We start from the raw sequence: 17665 nt of genomic DNA, 5'->3' as shown, positions 1-17665 counted from the left end.
TAGTAATCAAACCTAGCCAGTTACCAATTCATCCTTAACCAAACCTAACCCTAATTTTTCCAAATCAAATCCTAAACAACTCAAACCCTAACTTTCCCTATTTCGAATTCTAACTCAGATTAATCCAATCAGATAATTAGAAATCATAATTAAAGTGGAAGGCGATGGTACACAACCACGAATTGATTTTTGCGTGACTAGGGCTAGACATGGACGATTACGATTTGGCCTCATTAGGGCATATCCTTGCCGATCAGTGAAACTTTTTTTTCCCTTTTCTTTTCCTCTAAAGAATGGTTATGTTTGGCATAAGAAAATGAATTGAAATATGTTTATAGTAGTGTTATGATCCCATATTGAGAGGAAAATTGAGAGGGGTGGGCATGTGACTTCCTTTGAAAAGTCGATTTTTCAAAGAGGTTTTTCATGAAGAGCTCTACTCTAACCCACAAAATATCATTGTCGAATCCAATTCATATCAAAGACCCACTGTAAAGAAGGAAAGGAGAATGACCAATTAATTTACATATCCACTCTTAATTTTATTCATTGGCTCCGTTATGCGGGAGTTTGATTCACGGCACTTCTTTTCATGAGATAGCTTTTGCAAAGCTGCAAACATTAAAGGGACAATCAGCTTTTACATTAAGATGGTGACCTCCTTTTAACGGAGAATTAGGATTCTCTCCAGATATAATTTTGATAAAATTATCAAATTTATTGTTTGAGTTTATATTTGTTTAAAATTTATTTTTAATAATTCGTAGCATTTATATGTTATATAAAATAAAGTTACCATTGGAGTGCTTCCATATTGGTGTAATCTTTTTGAACTGGTTCATTGATACAAGTTTCCAAATTTGCACACGAGACTCGTTTGGTCACAATATCTTTTCTTCACATTGAACAAAATATTCCTGATTGAAATTTCTGCTGCTTTGTCCTTTGGTGTTCCAGAAAGCACACTGTACATCTGCACTCATCAAAACTTGCTTATTTTTCTTATCATTAGATTATTAACTGTTTCTTCATATTATTATATTTCTTAAATAATGCTATTGGGTTTATAAACTGATATAACTTATACGTTACTTATTTTTTACATTTTAAAAGTGATATTCAGTTTGATTTTTAGTATTATACACACATCAGAAATTCTCTATTGTTTTAGTATATAACTCACTCATTTAATATCTTAACATTTTATGTTCAATGAAGAATATTATGAATTACATACATAATGATTCGTGGTTGGTATGTTATATTTTTAACATCATGCTATTAAACCCCTTATATATGTTCTAACGTATATAACAATTCTTTTTAAATTAATTCTTCTTGTGTGGTTACTTATATGTTCAAACTATTGTTGCAAGGGTATATAATCTATACGTTTGAGAAATGTTTCTTCTAGGAGAAAAGCAAAGAATTGTTTTTTTTTAAAAAAAAAAAAAACTAAAATAAATAAATGTATCTGTCTCAATAAAATGACATAAGTAGATAGAATTTTATTTTATTTTCTATGGTTTTATAAGTTAATAATCTTCTAGGGCTTCCAAGTTTGCTAGTTAAGTAAAATTTATTTGCGCGAAAACCGTTTTAATTAATTCTTTCTTCTTCAACACTAGTAAAAAAAGCAGCAAAAAATTGAACTCTAAGACAATAACTTATAGTTATTAGAGTGTAGAAGGGCTTACATTGATCCTAAGGTAATTCTCGTTGTTATGAAGGGCTTGAAAACAACAGAGATGTGGTAATCAACCATATCCTCACTTCCTGCACTGAACAATCTATTATTGGAGTAGATCCATCAGTTATCCAACAAAACACCCCCCACTTTGAAACCCTTTTAGCACTGTATTTTCCTTGTCTCCTTTTCGACCCTGATCCGATTGAAACACAATAAAACGCTCATATTCCAAGGGCTTGATTACTGGGAAGTAATCCGGATTCTTCTTTGTTATCTGTTTCATCACCTCACTAATTGCAACCAAAGTCTGCAATCATTAAGTTAATTATTAAATGATAATATGACAATTTTTACAATCTGATTTATAGTAGGTGATTTTTAATTTCTTTACAAAAAAAAAAAAAAAAAAAAAGAATCTTACAGGATTGTTGGCTGCCATTCCACCTCGAAGATTGAATTCATGATCTTTGTTGGTAAAGCAATGGCAGGAGAATAATTGGCGCTGCTGAGGTCCCTATGCATATGTCCGATAATTTAGCATCTAAGCATGTATCGGGTGTTACTGCATGCGTGGAAAAATTAAATATAAAAATTATATTCCTTTTTTTATTATCGGACTGGATAAACTGTTTGCTTCTAATTACACTGCCGGCGAAAAACACAAGCAACGAATGTTCATATTAACTTCATTCAATATATCGTCTATAATAATAAACCTAAGACTTGATGTGTTATTCTCTACTTATAAAAGCTTTATCTAAATATTTATCCTCTGCTCTCAAGTCTCAAACCACTTTCATAAAACTTCATAAAATAAGTATTGTACTGATAGACGCAACCGCGGCCATGGCTAGCAGTAAAACTTTTCACTTTGTGCATGGCTATAACTCAACCTCTTTCTCTGGTGTTTGTGTGAAATTGATCATGATTCTGGCTGTGTTTATGTGTATAAGATATGTATATGTATCATCTTGTAGCTAGCAACCTGATAGGAGGAAAAGAAAGTGGGCTGAAGTTTCTTGACGTCGAAGGTTGGAATAACTACGTTTGTCAAAGCTTGGTGCAATCTTTTGTCCTTTAAATTCTCCCTTATCACCTTATGGAGATACTTCCCATCATATTGCTTCCCGTTAGAGCTTTCCATAGATTTACAAGCCAAGCTAGCATTCCCCTGTGTATTTCATAACCAAAGGTGAACCAGCCACGTCAAAATACATATAACAATTCTAACGCGTAGCAGAAGACTAGAGAATGATAGATGATAAACTTGACCATCAAAATAAAATAAATTCAGAAGTTAATTAAAAGCCACTCATTTCATTTCTGTTTTAAAACACATATTAATCCAAAATAAAAACCATTCAACAAACAAGCTTGGAATTTTCTGGACTGATAGGCGCATGTGGAGTGTGGATCAAAATATTTAATATTTAAAAACAATGAGTTGTTCTTTTTTATAATTATTTTAAGTTGACATATGTTATTGAATGAGTTAACCATATCCTGTCTCTTGGCTTAATGTAATACCTGGGCTGAATGCGCGTGGTTCTCTTTTTTCTTTGTTCTTATTGACAAGAAAACTAGTGATGGTTTCTTCTTCTTTTAAGTAATTAATCAATAATTTAAGTTCAAATAATGTTGTAATTCTACTAATCCCTTTTACTTCATCACCTCATATTCAAAGCTGTTCTTGAAAGAAAGGATTTTTAAGAGACAAATGGGCAAATAATATACCTGATTTTGATTTTGCAAGCTATGTGAAGTCAAGATATTTTGGTTTATCTCTTCCAATTTAAAATAGTGAATAAAAATGACAAATTGTAATAGGTGGGTGGTCTGAGAGTAGAAGTGTTCAAACCTGTAGAAAATACTTCAACATAAATTGTAGATAATTTTTAAGATAATCGATTGAGTTTGAATCCAAGCAGGGATCGATATAGAATAATTTTAGTCTAAAATTGCAATATTTGTGGCTAAAGTAATGGAGATGCAGAATTCGATTTTGAATAAGATTTGAAACGACTAAGATCAAGATCGATCGCAGTATTGATGTTTGAATCGATATCGACGTGGCTGCTTGAGCTACCCAATCTGATAGGATATGTTCATTCAATCCAATTGACGTAAACCGAGGACATCCCCATGGACCACAATGTGTTTGCAGAAAACAGTAGGTGTACTTGGAAAAAATTGAGGTGCATTTAGTAGCCCATTTACGATGAAAATCTCCACAGCTGGGTACTGCAGTACTGATATCTTACTATGGCCCATAAAGATTGCAAGCAGGACCCATTTGGAATTTACACACTGCGTTACAATTTAAACCCGCAGTAATTGGCAGTGGTATTACAGTGTTACTTGACCGATTTGGAAAATTTTAAGTGGTCTTAAAATAAAATTATAAAAAAAAGGATGTTATATTAAAATTGTAGGAATATATCCACCATATCTATTATCTACATTCTCTAGTTCTGAGTTCTGACCACAATGTGTTAGAATTTGATTTCAAGGCCCATCCCATCAACCTCCTCAAACCTGATTTCATACATCCAAATGCAGCAAAATCTTTCCCTTCTTTGTAAAATCAAGAGCCATCTGTTTTACCAATAAACGCACTTTCTTTTACGATAAGGATAAAACTGTAAATTCCACATACTAAAGTCGGCTGAAAACACTGGTTTTGAAGGGAACTTAGGGAAGCATGTTAATTGTCTTGATAGGGAGGAGAAATGCTGCAGAAATCATGTTAATTTGAACTACTTACTATAGTTCTGTACTAACAAAATAAGTGAAGTGTGATTGCTTTAGAGGAATAAGAACAAAAGGGAATAGTCATAATTTGGCACAAATTTAGAATACATCATTTGAACCACAGGGGGAGGTGAAGAAAAGTTAAATACTTGAGGGAAAGGAAGGAATGAGTGGGACAAAGTCAAAGCATTTTTCTCTTTTTGGTTCAACAAACATTGTCAAGCATTTTCTCTTTCTGGAGGATAATTGTCTGACAGATGTCTATATTTGTGTTTAAGGAAGCATATGAGGAATTCAAACATGTCCTTCTTGCCTTTATATATGACAAAGATGATCAGACATCTCCTGTAGCAAATGAGGTGAGTAACAATAGGTCTTCATTTATAGCTTTACCTTTGTGGTGCCTTTTTCTTTCCTCGTCTATCAAAGAGAAAAAAGAAAGGTTCTTTTCCTATTGTTAAGTTATCATTTAATCTAAAAGCTTAAGCTTTTTTAGGTAAGGACTTCAAAATAATAATTAAGCTCCAACTCATTTTAGTTAGAGTTGGCATTACTTTTTATACTGGAGAACTGGAATCTGTTTTCTATAATTATTCTGCACTTTCTGAATATAGTTTGCACTGGAATTGGTTTCACTTCCTCACAAGGTCAAAATGGTAGTGGGGCTTACAAACAGTTGCTTTTTAATTGAGAAATATTTTCTTATTATCACTTGTAATTGTTATAAGCAAGGTGAAAAATGGTATTCTACTTGGGTAATACTTCTGTGCTTAAAGTTTTCTTATTTATACTCAAGTTAGGTAGGTTAAGGAAGTAACTAATTTTTAAGAATATTGTAATTTGCATTACTTTAAGAGTAGAAATATAAACACTTCAATCAACTTTGCCTGTCATGTGAAATTTTAATTTAAAAACTTAAGAACACAACATGAACTATTTAAACTTGCATTCTATAATGTCTGCAGAATTACATGTTAGTTTCATAGCTGTATGTGTTACCATTTCTTGTTGTCTACATCTTGGGTTCCTTACATATTTTTTGTAAATTAATTATTTGTAATGATAATATTTGAATCTTCGAATTGGATTATGGTAGAAATTGTATTATGAAATCAGAATTTTTCTAAAATCAACTGGGAAATTAAGGTTGCTTCCATGAGTAGGGACTGTTATTAATGCAATTAAATTTAGTCCATTGGAGTTTAATATTAAATATAGCTTAAATAACTATAACTAAATCTTTTTGAGGGAAATAGGTTTTAAAGAATTTGATTGTTTAGTTCTTGGAGTCTAAGATGCAATTTATTCTGTTCCAAAGATAGGCGTAAATGCTTTTGTTTAGTGCTGCCTCTACATGGTTGAGCCATTTGATCAGATACTGTGAATCTGGATCTCACTTAGATTGAGTGTGAAAGCCTACTGCTGCCAATCAAATTATTGCGGATTCAATAAAACAGTGGCCTCATTTGATTAGTATGCATAGCTTTGATGATGCTCTTTCAATGTATAGGGTTTTTACGAACTGAACTAGGAAAATTTGACTCTTCAGTTTTTCTAAATTTAGTTGTTGGATGGCAATTAAGAAAATGTGTCACTGGGAATTGGAAACTTGCATGTTTATTACTATTAAATTTTCAAACATGCTTTTTTTTTTATTTATTTTTTTAATGATATCTTTGTATCTTCCTTTTTTCTCTTTATAGTTTTGTCTTCTCCATTGTAGATGTTATTTTAGATGAAATTAAGTCCAATATTTGTTTTATTAATAATTTTCCTTTAAATGCCATATTGATAACCCGAAGAAAGTTATTCTATGACCTACCATTTGTAAAATAAAATATGTCTTAACAATGTGATGTACACGTTTCAGTGGGCAGAAAGGAGGAGGTTTGAAATTGCTGGATTAATGTCATCTGTCTTAAGAGCTCATTTACATGCATATGATCCAGTTTTTTCAATGACATTGAGATATTTGATAAGGTAGTCCAGCAGCTTTGGATAACACCCTCTTATTAAATGATTATGTTGNACACGTTTCAGTGGGCAGAAAGGAGGAGGTTTGAAATTGCTGGATTAATGTCATCTGTCTTAAGAGCACATTTACATGCATATGATCCAGTTTTTTCAATGACATTGAGATATTTGATAAGGTAGTCCAGCAGCTTTGGATAACACTCTCTTATTAAATGATTATGTTGTGCCCTTGTGCATGTCTAGACGCTAATCTTCAATTTCATTCCATATTGTGCAGCATACACAAAGGATTTTGCTTTCATCAAGGACTTCTGTCACCCATATCAGATCTTACTGAGAGGTTACTGCTTGAGGAACGGGACCCCCCTGCAACACCACAGGAGAGTACATATGAAGCACCTCCTTTTGATGAGGTGAGATTTCTAAATTACGGTACTGCAGTAATCATTTTAGATGTTCCAGAGTTGTTAAAGAACACCACAGGAGAGTTCGTACAGTTCTGATTCTTGGACTTGCAACTTTCTCAATATTTGCGTGTTAGTCTTCTGTTATAAAAGAAGAGTTATCTACTGCTCTTAAGTATAATTTTATTATTACTTTTGAAATATAGGTGGACATACAAGCCCTTGCGCATGCTGTAAAGATTACAAGACAAGGAGCTGTTGATAGCTTGAGATTCACTCGGGGTGATCTATTTCTGGCATTTCAGGTTGTAAAATATTCTTCAATTTATTAAGTTTAAAATTTTTATATATTTATTTGCACTGTTTATTTACCTTCCTTTACTGCGAAGCTAGTATACACTCCAAATATATGGGCAACAGGTTTCCCTGTGTGTACTTAGTATACGCTAGGCAATGCTAATAGTTGAAATGTCAGTGTAAGGTGTATAAAAACTTGAAACAAGATTGCTTGTGTTATGAATTCTATGCTAATGTTTTAACATTGTAACTTTTTTTAGGAACACCATCATGCTCGTAATCTCTGATAACTAAATATAGGCTAGTTTCACGGTCTTATTTTTATACTTCATTTTTATTATGTTTGGTTAAGTTGAACATTTTCATCATGCAATTTATTGACATATTATTGCAGAATGAATTATGCCAGATGAGATTGGATGTTTCTGTGCTCGATGAACTTGTTCGTGAATATTGTGTTTATAGGGGCATTATTGATTCCACTCTTGCATCTTCTTCTGGTAAAACCTGGTATTTCCAAACTTAATATGATTTATTCAGCATTTTTTTTTTTGTTCAAACCGTGATAGTTTCTTTTCAATCTGTGTGAATCAGGAATGCAAACCCCTTCCAAATCTGTGAAAGTTCATCAACCAGAATCTGGGTATTGTTCATCAAGGAACTGCTCCCTTGAAGTGGATTGTAGTATCAGTAAACATTCAGATGGTGAAACTTCCATTAGTAATACTAATATGGATGCTTCTCCCGAAAATAATACTGATGTGACAAGCATGCAAGGTACAGATGTCGAATTACGATTTGCTGGTGAGCCAATTGGCAGTCATGAAGATTGTAGCACCAGTGGTTCACATCAGCCTGAAAGTTCAAGAGTTCTGAGAAACAGAAGCCATGGAACTGGAGAAAGGAATAAACGTAAGAGGTGGAGGGGAAGGCATGATGACTTTGGTTATGTTCCTGATGTTTCTCTCAATGGATGTGATAAGCAAGAGCTTAGCTCTTCTAGTCTTTTTAGCAGCATGAAAATGTCAAAGGAACACCAGGTATTTTGTTGAGAAATTTTACTATTAATTGTAATAAATTGTTTACTGAAATAACTTTGGTCTGCAGGCTTCAGAAAAACATATCATGTTTGATTTTAGCCATAAGGATGATAAATATGAAATTGTACTGGGGATGAAGGAGCTAGCTAGCAGAGGAATGGCTGCTGAGGCTGTTGAAGAAGTTAATACTATGGATCCAGACTTTTTTGTGCAAAATCCTGTACTGTTATTCCAACTTAAGCAGGTGAGTAGATCCTGCATTAAATGGCTTCCTTCGCAAACATTGAGGAAAAGACATTGATGATTTTCTCATCATCCACTTTTTGTTTGTTGTTATTAGGTTGAATTCCTTAAGCTGGTCAGCTCCGGTGATCATTCTGCTGCTTTGCGGGTTGCATGCTCGCACTTGGGTCCTTTAGCACATAGTCATCCTGATTTGTTAAAGCCTTTAAAAGAGACTTTGTTGGCATTGCTCTGGCCTAATGAGGATGCAGTTGTAAAAGGCTTCCCTTTACATGCTCTTGCAACTTCACTGCAGGTATAATGTTACTGACATGGTTTAATGGGAAGTTCATTGTCTCTTCTTCTCTCTCTCCTAGTCAGCATTCTTTTTCAATAATTTGTTCAGCTATTCATAACTTAAGCTTCTGATGCTGGCATTCACTGGTCAACAGAGAAATAAGATTTGGAAGTGTATTACTGTCGTAAGCTTCATTGCTTTACACATACAATGTAATGAATGCATTATCATGTGTAGTAATTCTGGGTGCAGTAGCTTTTTGCTCATGCAAGATTCACCTCTGTGGATCATCAAGTGATTTACCTGGAGGATAGCACGTACTTGCTCCTTTAGAAAGGTTACTGTCTTTTGGGGAAAATTTGAGATGAGCAAACTTTCGTATATGCTGGTGACATAAAAAACTTGTCTGCTAGTATATGAAGCCGATATTTGGGTTTAGTGGTTAAACATGCTGCATTTGTATTTCTCCCTTGCAATTTATTCACAAATCTTTAGTTTTGTGCTTGAATTCTATTCTGCTCAGCATTTTAAAAGCAATATTTTATGGTATCTCAGATTACTAATTACTCTATATCTGCTTCTTTTGGCTTTTCACCTAACCAATTTTTTTATATTTTCTGAGATTGTGGTATCTATGATTCATATTTTTAATCAAATGGCAACATAAACACTTAGGTTTTATTTTTGATAGGTTGCAATCGGTAGGAGGCTTGGTATTGAAGAGCCACAGCTTATGAAGATCATAAGAGCTACCCTTCACACACACAGTGAATGGTTTAAACTTCAAATGTGTAAAGATCGCTTCGAAGGTCTTCTGAGGATTGATTCGTTGAAGGAAGTTAATACTCCTTTACTTGGTGCTGCTGCTGTCATGTCAAAGTCAAATGCAGATAGTTGTACTCAAGCATCTTCCCAAGCCACAATATCTTCAAATGCCAGGCTGTCAGAAGATGGTAGCAGCCCATCTCAAGTGTCTTCTGGAGATGTTGTCTGTGATGAAAATGCAATACTCAAAGTAATGGTAAGTGGAGCATACACATTATTATTTATCAAAGTCTAACTAACAAATACTTTTCCTACTAATCTAATCATCGCATGATGTTCCTGCATATTAAAATGCATCAATAACTTTTCTTTCTTTTGTCTGAGCTTTTTCTTTCGTGCCTTTCTCTTCATTTCAAAGTTATTATTTTAACTGTCACTAATTTTCATATTACTGTCTTTGCTTTGATGGATCTTTTTTGTGAGATGAACTTCTCAACTCAAGTTCTAAGAACGGTCCATAACTTGCATCTTTTTGCAAAGAAAGTGTGACATAATATTGTATTATTGATGGGTGCAGGAATTTCTGGCTCTGCCGAGGGCTGATGCCATCCACCTACTTGCTCAATATAATGGGAATGCTGAGACTGTCATCCAGCAAATATTTGCATAGATAAAATTGTAATAAGTAACTTCAGTGAAACTAATTACCATTTGTTTATTTATGTTAAAATATCATTTCATTGGGTTTTGTGCAATAGACCCTCCTTGTAATTAAACTGTCACGTCCCTGGGGGAAATCCTGTTGCAGTCACCACCAGTGACTTGTCTGTTGCTTCTGTTGTACATTATATTTAGTGTTTCTGTAAACAAGATTAAGAAGAAAAACAAAAGAAAAAAGAAAAAGAAAAAAGCAGCATTCGTCTAACCAAATTATTGATTGTTTCGATCGTGTTTACTGAAAGTGTGGGTGTACTCGAGTTTATGCGTATTTACTATATTTCTATTGTTTTCATTTTATACTTCTTTTATTTATTTTTAATATTTGCTATGTAATAAAAATAAAATTACTTTATACTAGTTATATTGTTTTTAAACGACAACAACATAATTAACATTTCGTGGATTGGATTTAAAGTATGGTTTACCAATGTTCTGAAAACCGGATCGGACTGCTCAGTCGGACCGGTTTAACCGGCAATCGGTGGCAAATTCGGTAAGATTTATATAAAAAACCGTCATTTTGATTTAAACCGGATTGGACTGCGGTCGGATCGTAGGAATAGTGTCGAATCGCGGTCCAATCGCAGCTAAACCCTGTCGGACTTCGGCATCTTTCGACGAAGAAAACACTCCCATTTGACGGACGGCATCTCCACAACCAAAACCATCCATTTTCAATCGCTTTCGTCCAGCCTACGTCGATCGTCGTCTAAAGTTCACGCGACGTCGGATTTCTTTTGTTGATTCCGGCGAGTTCCGATGACGATGGAACTCCCTAGCACCACCATCAGAGTCGTCGGCACCTACACATCAAAAGCCCCAAGATTCCAGCTTCGATTGGCCGTCGATCGTCGCTTCAGCCACCACTCGCCAGAATCTTCGTGTGACAGGGGTGTTTTAGGTAGATTTCAAACCTTAAGGGTGTTTTTGATGAATTTCAAACCTTTAGGGACTAAATTTTTTTTACAAATTACTGTCCAATCGACCGATCCAATCGGTCAAACCAAAAACCGGACCCTTGAACGGGTCATTGTCCGGTCCGGTTTTCAGAACATTGTGATTTACAATAAATGAAATGAAAAACAATAATACTATACTTACAAATAAATCTTACAAAGATTTTTATACAAAGTGAGACGGCAAAAAATGAATGAAATAAAAAGTCAAACTCATTAAATTTACTCTTCCATTCATTTTTTGTCACATCACTTTGTATAAAGATCTTTGTAAAATTTCTTTGTAAGTGTAGTATTACTCAATGAAAAATTAGATAGGCCTATCTAATAATTAGGGGATAGACGATTGTATCCTAAACGTTTTTAAAAGTTTAATGATAATTTATCTATAGGTTTAAAAAACCCTTACATTTTAGTATAATTATGAAAATAGCCTCTCTTTTTTGTATTAAATATAAATTTAGAAAATTACTGATTAATTTTAATTATGGGCTTCCAAGTTCCAACGATTGTTAATATAAAAATAAAATTATTGAATTAAGGCTAATATATATTTGTAGAGCTATTTAGTGAATCAAATTAAAATCCTTTAGATTTAAATTTTCCCAAATCATATCTTACACAAGCCGGAGCCCTCATTTTCTCAAATAGTAATCAAACCTAGCCCTAGTTACCAATTCAATCCTTAAACAAACCCTAACCCTAATTTTTCCAAATCAAATCCTAAACAAACTCAAACCCTAACGTTCCCTATTTCGAATTCTAACTCAGATTAATCCAATCAGATAATTAGAGAGATCATAATTAAAGTGGAAGGCGATGGGTACAAAACCACAAATTTGATTTTTGCGTGACTAGGGGCTAGATCATGGACGATTACGATTTGGCCTCATTAGGGCAGATCCATGCCGATCAGTGAAACTTTTTTTTCCCTTTTCTTTTCCTCTAAAGAATGGTTATGTTATGGCATAAGAAAAATGAATTGAAATATGTTTATAGTAGTGTTATGATCCCATATTGAGAGGAAAATTGAGAGGGGTGGGCATGTGACTTCCTTTGAAAAGTCGATTTTTCAAAGAGGTTTTTCATGAAGAGCTCTACTCTAACCCACAAAATAATCATTGTCGAATCCAATTCATATCAAAGACCCACTGTAAAGAAGGAAAGGGAGAATGACCAATTAATTTACATATCCACTCTTAATTTTATTCATTGGCTCCGTTATGCGGGGAGTTTGATTCACGGCACTTCTTTTCATGAGATAGCTTTTTTGCAAAGCTGCAAACATTAAAGGGACAATCAGAGCTTTTACATTAAAGATGGTGACCTTCCTTTTAACGGAGAATTAGGATTCTCTCCAGATTATAATTTTGATAAAATTATCAAAATTTATTGTTTGAGTTTATAATTTGTTTAAAATTTATTTTTAATAATTCGTAGCATTTATATGTATATATATAAAAGTTACCATTGGAGTGCTTCCATATTGGTGTAATCTTTTTGAACTGGTTCATTGATACAAGTTTCCAAATTTGCACACGAGACTCGTTTGGTCAACAATATCTTTTCTTCAGCATTGAACAAAATATTCCTGATTGAAAATTCTGCTGCTTTGTCCTTTGGTGTTCCAGAAAGCACACTGTACATCTGCATCATCAAAACTTGCTTATTTTTCTTATCATTAGATTATTAACTGTTTCTTCATATTATTATATTTCTTAAATAATGCTATTGGGTTTATAAACTGATATAACTTATACGTTACATTTTACTCTTTTATTTTTTATTTTTTACATTTTAAAAGTGATATTTCATCATCAATTTGATTTTTAGTATTGTACATCACATCAGAAATTCTCTATTGTTTAGTATATAACTCACTTCATTTAATAATTCTTAACAATTTATGTTCAGATGGAGAAATATTATGAATTACATACGTAATGATTCGTGGTTGGTATGTTATATTTTTAACATCATGCTATTAAAACTACTTATATATGTTTCTAATGTATATAACAATTCCTTTTTGAATGAATTCTTTTTCTGTGGTTACTTATATGTTCAAACTATTGTTGCAAGGGTATATATATCTATACGTTGAGAAATGTTTCTTCTAATAGAAGTTTTAAAAAGTTTGTGTAGGAGAAAAGCAAAGAATATTTTTTATTTTTGTAAATTAAAATAAATAAATGTATCTGTCTCAATAAAATGACATAAGTAGATAGAATTTTATTTTATTTTCTTATGGTTTTATAAGTTAATAATCTTCTAGGGCTTCCAAAGTTTGCTAGTTAAGTAAAATTTATTTGCGCGAAAACCGATTTTAATTAATTCTTTCTTCTTCAACACTAGTAAAAAAAAGCAGCAAAAAATTGAACTCTAAGAAACAATAACTTATAGTTATTAGAGTGTAGAAGGGCTTACATTGATCCTAAGGTAATTCTTCTGTTGATGAAGGGCTTGGAAAACAACAGAGATGTGGTAATCAACCATATCCTCACTTCCTGCACTGTAACAATCTATTATTGGAGTAGATCCATCATCGTATATCCAACAAAACACCCCCCACTTTGAAACCCTTTTAGCACTGTATTTTCCTTGTCTCCTTTTCGACCCTGATCCGATTGAAATCACAATAAAACGCTCATATTCCAAGGGCTTGATTACTGGGAAGTAATCCGGATTCTTCTTTGTTATCTGTTTCATCACCTCACTAATTGCAACCAAAGTCTGCAATCATTAAGTTAATTATTAAATTGATAATATGACATATTTATACAATCTGATTTTATAGTAGGTGATTTTTAATTTCTTTACAAAAAAAAAAAAAAAAAAAAAGAATCTTACAGGATTGTTGGCTGCCATTCCACCATCGATGAGATTGAATTCATGATCTTTGTTGGTAAAGCAATGGGCAGGAGAATAAGTTGGCGCTGCTGAGGTCCCTATGCATATGTCCGATAATTTAGCATCTAAGCCTGTATCGGGTGTTAGCTGCATGCGTGGAAAAATTAAATATAAAAATTATATTCCAATTTTTATTATCAGGACTGGATAAACTGTTTGCTTCTAATTAACAATGCCGGCGAAAAACACAAGCAACGAATGTTCATATTAACTTCATTCAATATATCGTCTATAATAATAAACCTAATGACTTGATGTGTTATTCTCTACTTATAAAAGCTTTATCTAAATATTTATCCTCTCCTCTCAAGTCTCAAACCACTTTCATAAAACTTCATAAAATAAGTATTGTACTGATAGACGCAACCGCGGCCATGGCTAGCAGTAAAACTTTTCACTTTGTGCATGGCTATAACTCAAACCTCTTTCTCTGAGTGTTTGTGTGGAAATATGATCATGATTCATGGCTGTGTTTATGTGTATAAGATATGTATATGTATCATCTTGTAAGCTAACAACCTGATAGGAGGAAAAGAAAGTGGGCTGAAGTTTCTTGACGTCGAAGGTTGGAATAACTACGTTTGTCAAAGCTTGGTGCAATCTTTTGTCCTTTAAATTCTCCCTTATCACCTTATGGAGATACTTCCCATCATATTTGCTTCCCGTTAGAGCTTTCCATAGATTTACAAGCCAAGCTAGCATTCCCCTGTGTATTTCATAACCAAGAAGGTGAACCAGCACAGTCAAAATACATATAACAATTCTAACGCGTAGCAGAAGACTAGAGAATGATAGATGATAAACTTGACCCATCAAAATAAAATAAAATTCAGAAGTTAATTAAAAGCCACTCATTTCATTTCTTGTTAAACACATATTAATCCAAAATAAAAACCATTCAACAAACAAGCTTGGAATTTTCTGGACTGATAGGCGCATGTGGAGTGTGGATCAAAATATTTAATATTTAAAAAAACTTAGTCGTTCTTTTTTATAATTATTTTAAGTTGACATATGTTATTGAATGAGTTAACCGTATCCTGTCTCTTGGCTTAATGTAATACCTGGGCTGAATGCGTGTGGTTCTCTGTTTTCTTTGTTCTTATTGACAGGAAAACTAATGATGGTTTCTTCTTCTTTTAAGTAATTAATCAATAATTTAAGTTCAAATAATGTTCTAATTCTACTAATCCCTTTTACTTCATCACCTCATATTCAAACCTGTTCTTGAAAGAAAGGATTTTTAACAGACAAATGGGCAAATAATATATATATTGTGGTTACTGGAATTTTGCTGTACCTGATTTTGATTTTGCAAGCTATGTGAAGTCAAGATATTTTGGTTTATCTCTTCCAATTTATAATAGTGAATAAAAATGAAAAATTGTAATAGGTGGGTGGTCTGAGAGTAGAAGTGTTCAAACCTGCAGAAAATACTTCAAAATCAATTGTAGATAATTTTTAAGATAATCGATTGAGTTTAAATCCAAGCAGGGATATAGAATAATTTTAGTCTAAAATTGCAATATTTATGGCTAAAGTAATGGAGATGCAGAATTCGATTTTGAATAAGATTTGAAACGACTAAGATCATGATCGATCGCAGTATTGATGTTTGAATCGATATCGACGTGGCTGCTTGAGCTACCCAATCTGATAGGATATGTTCATTCAATCCAATTGACGTAAACCGAGGACATCCCCATGGACCACAATGTGTTTGCAGAAAATAATATGTGTACTTAGAAAAACTTTAAGTGCATTTAGTAGCCCATTTACGATAACAATCTCCACAGCGGGTACTATAGTACTGATATCTTACTTTGGCCCATAAAGATTGCAAGTAGGACCCATTTGGAATTTACACACTGCGTTACCATTTAAACCCACAGTAATTGGCAGTGGTATTACAGTATTACTTGACCGATTTGGAAAATTTTAAGTGGTCTTAAAATAAAATTATATAAAAAAGGATGTTATATTAAAATTGTAGGAATATATCCACCATATCTATTATCTACATTCTCTAGTTCTGAGTTCTGACCACAATGTGTTAGAATTTGATTTCAAGGCCCATCCCATCAACCTCCTCAAACCTGATTTCATACATCCAAATGCAGCCACATCTTTCCCTTCTTTGTAAAATCAAGAGCCATCTGTTTTATCAATAAACGCACTTTCTTTTACGATAAGGATAAAACTGTAAATTCCACATACTAAAGTCGGCTGAAAACACTGGTTTTGACGGGAAGCATGTTAATTGTCTTGATAGGGAGGAGAAATGCTACAGAAATCATGTTAATTTGAACTACTTACTATAGTTCTCTACTAACAAAATAAGTGAAGTGTGATTGCTTTAGAGGAATAAGAACAAAAGGGAATAGTCATAATTTGGCACAAATTTAGAATACATCATTTGAATCACAGGGGGAGGTGAAGAAAAGTTAATACTTGAGAGAATATTTGTATCATAGGTTGGGCCAATCTTTATTGAAAACTATGAAAACTTTTTTATTAAATTCTATAGTGGGGTTACTGATAAAAATCAGTGGCGTTATAAATAAGGTAGACACTCAACAACCATACATTTACTGACCCGCCCCAATTCAAGTACATTTTCAATCATGTTCTCCCGTACTCATTTTGTAGTATCCCACTTCCCCGTTTACACACACACACACACCCTCTACAATACTTCATCTCTACGTATTTAATTATTGCATTCCACAATATTAATTCTATCTACTTCTAGAAACACAATTTTTATATTTATAAATTAATACGTTGTGTTATGCTAATATTAATTCTATCTACTTCGAGAAACACAATTTTTATATTTATAAATTAATACGTTGTATTTTGCTTTTGATGAATATATATTTTAGATGCTAAATAATGTATAAGTACGTCTTCTGATAATATAAGCTCTAGATAAATTTGAGGCTAGATGATATGAAATGCTTAAAACACTAAGAAAAATCTGATCGGCTACACGTTAAATGTTTTATATATATTTAGTTGTATTACATGGGTTATGATGTTATTTACATCATGAGATGATTTATACTCATATTATATGATATTTAGATGTTATATCACAACATGTAATATGTGTGTAATATGTTTTGTATGTGTATGCATTGATGTTTATATAGCCATGAGATAAAATAATGAAAAACATATAAATTAAAAAAAAAAAAAAAAAGGGAAAGTATACCTAGATGTAAAAGACAAGTGATGTGTTAACAAATATATTTAAATGAAGGTCAAATAACACATTAATAATGAAATGGATCATCCCTTGCTGAGCGATTAGCGCTAACCATTCCATTGTTGATTGCTTTGCAGGTAGACCATAAGCGAAGGATGCTAGAGACTGAGGGCTACACGTGAGGGGAAATGATTTATTGTCATCTTGATGTTTTTATCTTGATGTAAATAATGTAAATGATAAATGTTTGTGAAACACATTTGGAAGCTTCCACCCTATAAATATGTTTTGATTGTGTAATTTTTGGATAAATTCTTAAAGTTTTTGAAATTATAAGTTTGGATCCTGTGTGACATCTTATATGCATGTTTTGAATATTATTATTATTATCCTTACATAGATTTTTTCTAAATATAACTCGTTCTCC

General features: G+C 32.9%; 2 protein-coding genes across 2 annotated transcripts; one reads left to right on the top strand and one right to left on the bottom strand.

Annotated features, from left to right (window-relative positions):
• Positions 1-6485: 6485 nt before the first annotated feature.
• On the top strand, positions 6486-10183 carry LOC116112422. The gene is made up of 9 exons (XM_031398564.1): positions 6486-6591; positions 6693-6828; positions 7026-7124; positions 7511-7616; positions 7711-8156; positions 8224-8400; positions 8497-8694; positions 9368-9697; positions 10019-10183. The coding sequence occupies exons 1-9, from the start codon at positions 6518-6520 to the stop codon at positions 10109-10111; spliced, it is 1659 nt and encodes a 552-aa protein (XP_031254424.1). The 5' UTR covers positions 6486-6517; the 3' UTR covers positions 10112-10183.
• A 2139-nt stretch (positions 10184-12322) lies between these two features.
• On the bottom strand, positions 12323-14787 carry LOC116112411 (patatin-like protein 3). The gene is made up of 5 exons (XM_031398545.1): positions 14547-14787; positions 13968-14114; positions 13545-13850; positions 12586-12764; positions 12323-12395 (listed from the first exon to the last, which is right to left on the bottom strand). Exons 1-5 carry the CDS (start codon positions 14727-14729, stop codon positions 12323-12325), a joined length of 888 nt encoding a protein of 295 aa, XP_031254405.1. The 5' UTR covers positions 14730-14787.
• Positions 14788-17665: the final 2878 nt, after the last annotated feature.

Source organism: Pistacia vera, unplaced genomic scaffold (assembly GCF_008641045.1).
Source record: "Pistacia vera cultivar Batoury unplaced genomic scaffold, PisVer_v2 Contig661, whole genome shotgun sequence".
Classification (NCBI taxonomy): domain Eukaryota; kingdom Viridiplantae; phylum Streptophyta; class Magnoliopsida; order Sapindales; family Anacardiaceae; genus Pistacia; species Pistacia vera.
Note: the sequence above shows the minus strand (reverse complement) of the source record. Positions and strands in the feature narration are given on the sequence as shown.

What these genes read in the sequence shown, in the direction of transcription:
- LOC116112411 (XM_031398545.1), bottom strand. Translation starts at nt 14,729, where the DNA reads ATGCTAGCTTGGCTTGTAAATCTATGGAAAGCTCTAACGGGAAGCAAA. An exon ending in CTTTCTTTTCCTCCTATCAG is followed by an intron (nt 14,115 to 14,546) that starts GTTGTTAGCTTA and finishes CCACGCATGCAG; the next exon opens with CTAACACCCGATACAGGCTT. An exon ending in AATATGGAAGCACTCCAATG is followed by an intron (nt 12,396 to 12,585) that starts GTAACTTTTATA and finishes TAATGTTTGCAG; the next exon opens with CTTTGCAAAAAAGCTATCTC.
- LOC116112422 (XM_031398564.1), top strand. Translation starts at nt 6,518, where the DNA reads ATGTCATCTGTCTTAAGAGCACATTTACATGCATATGATCCAGTTTTT. An exon ending in ACATTGAGATATTTGATAAG is followed by an intron (nt 6,592 to 6,692) that starts GTAGTCCAGCAG and finishes CATATTGTGCAG; the next exon opens with CATACACAAAGGATTTTGCT. An exon ending in TGTTATTCCAACTTAAGCAG is followed by an intron (nt 8,401 to 8,496) that starts GTGAGTAGATCC and finishes TGTTGTTATTAG; the next exon opens with GTTGAATTCCTTAAGCTGGT.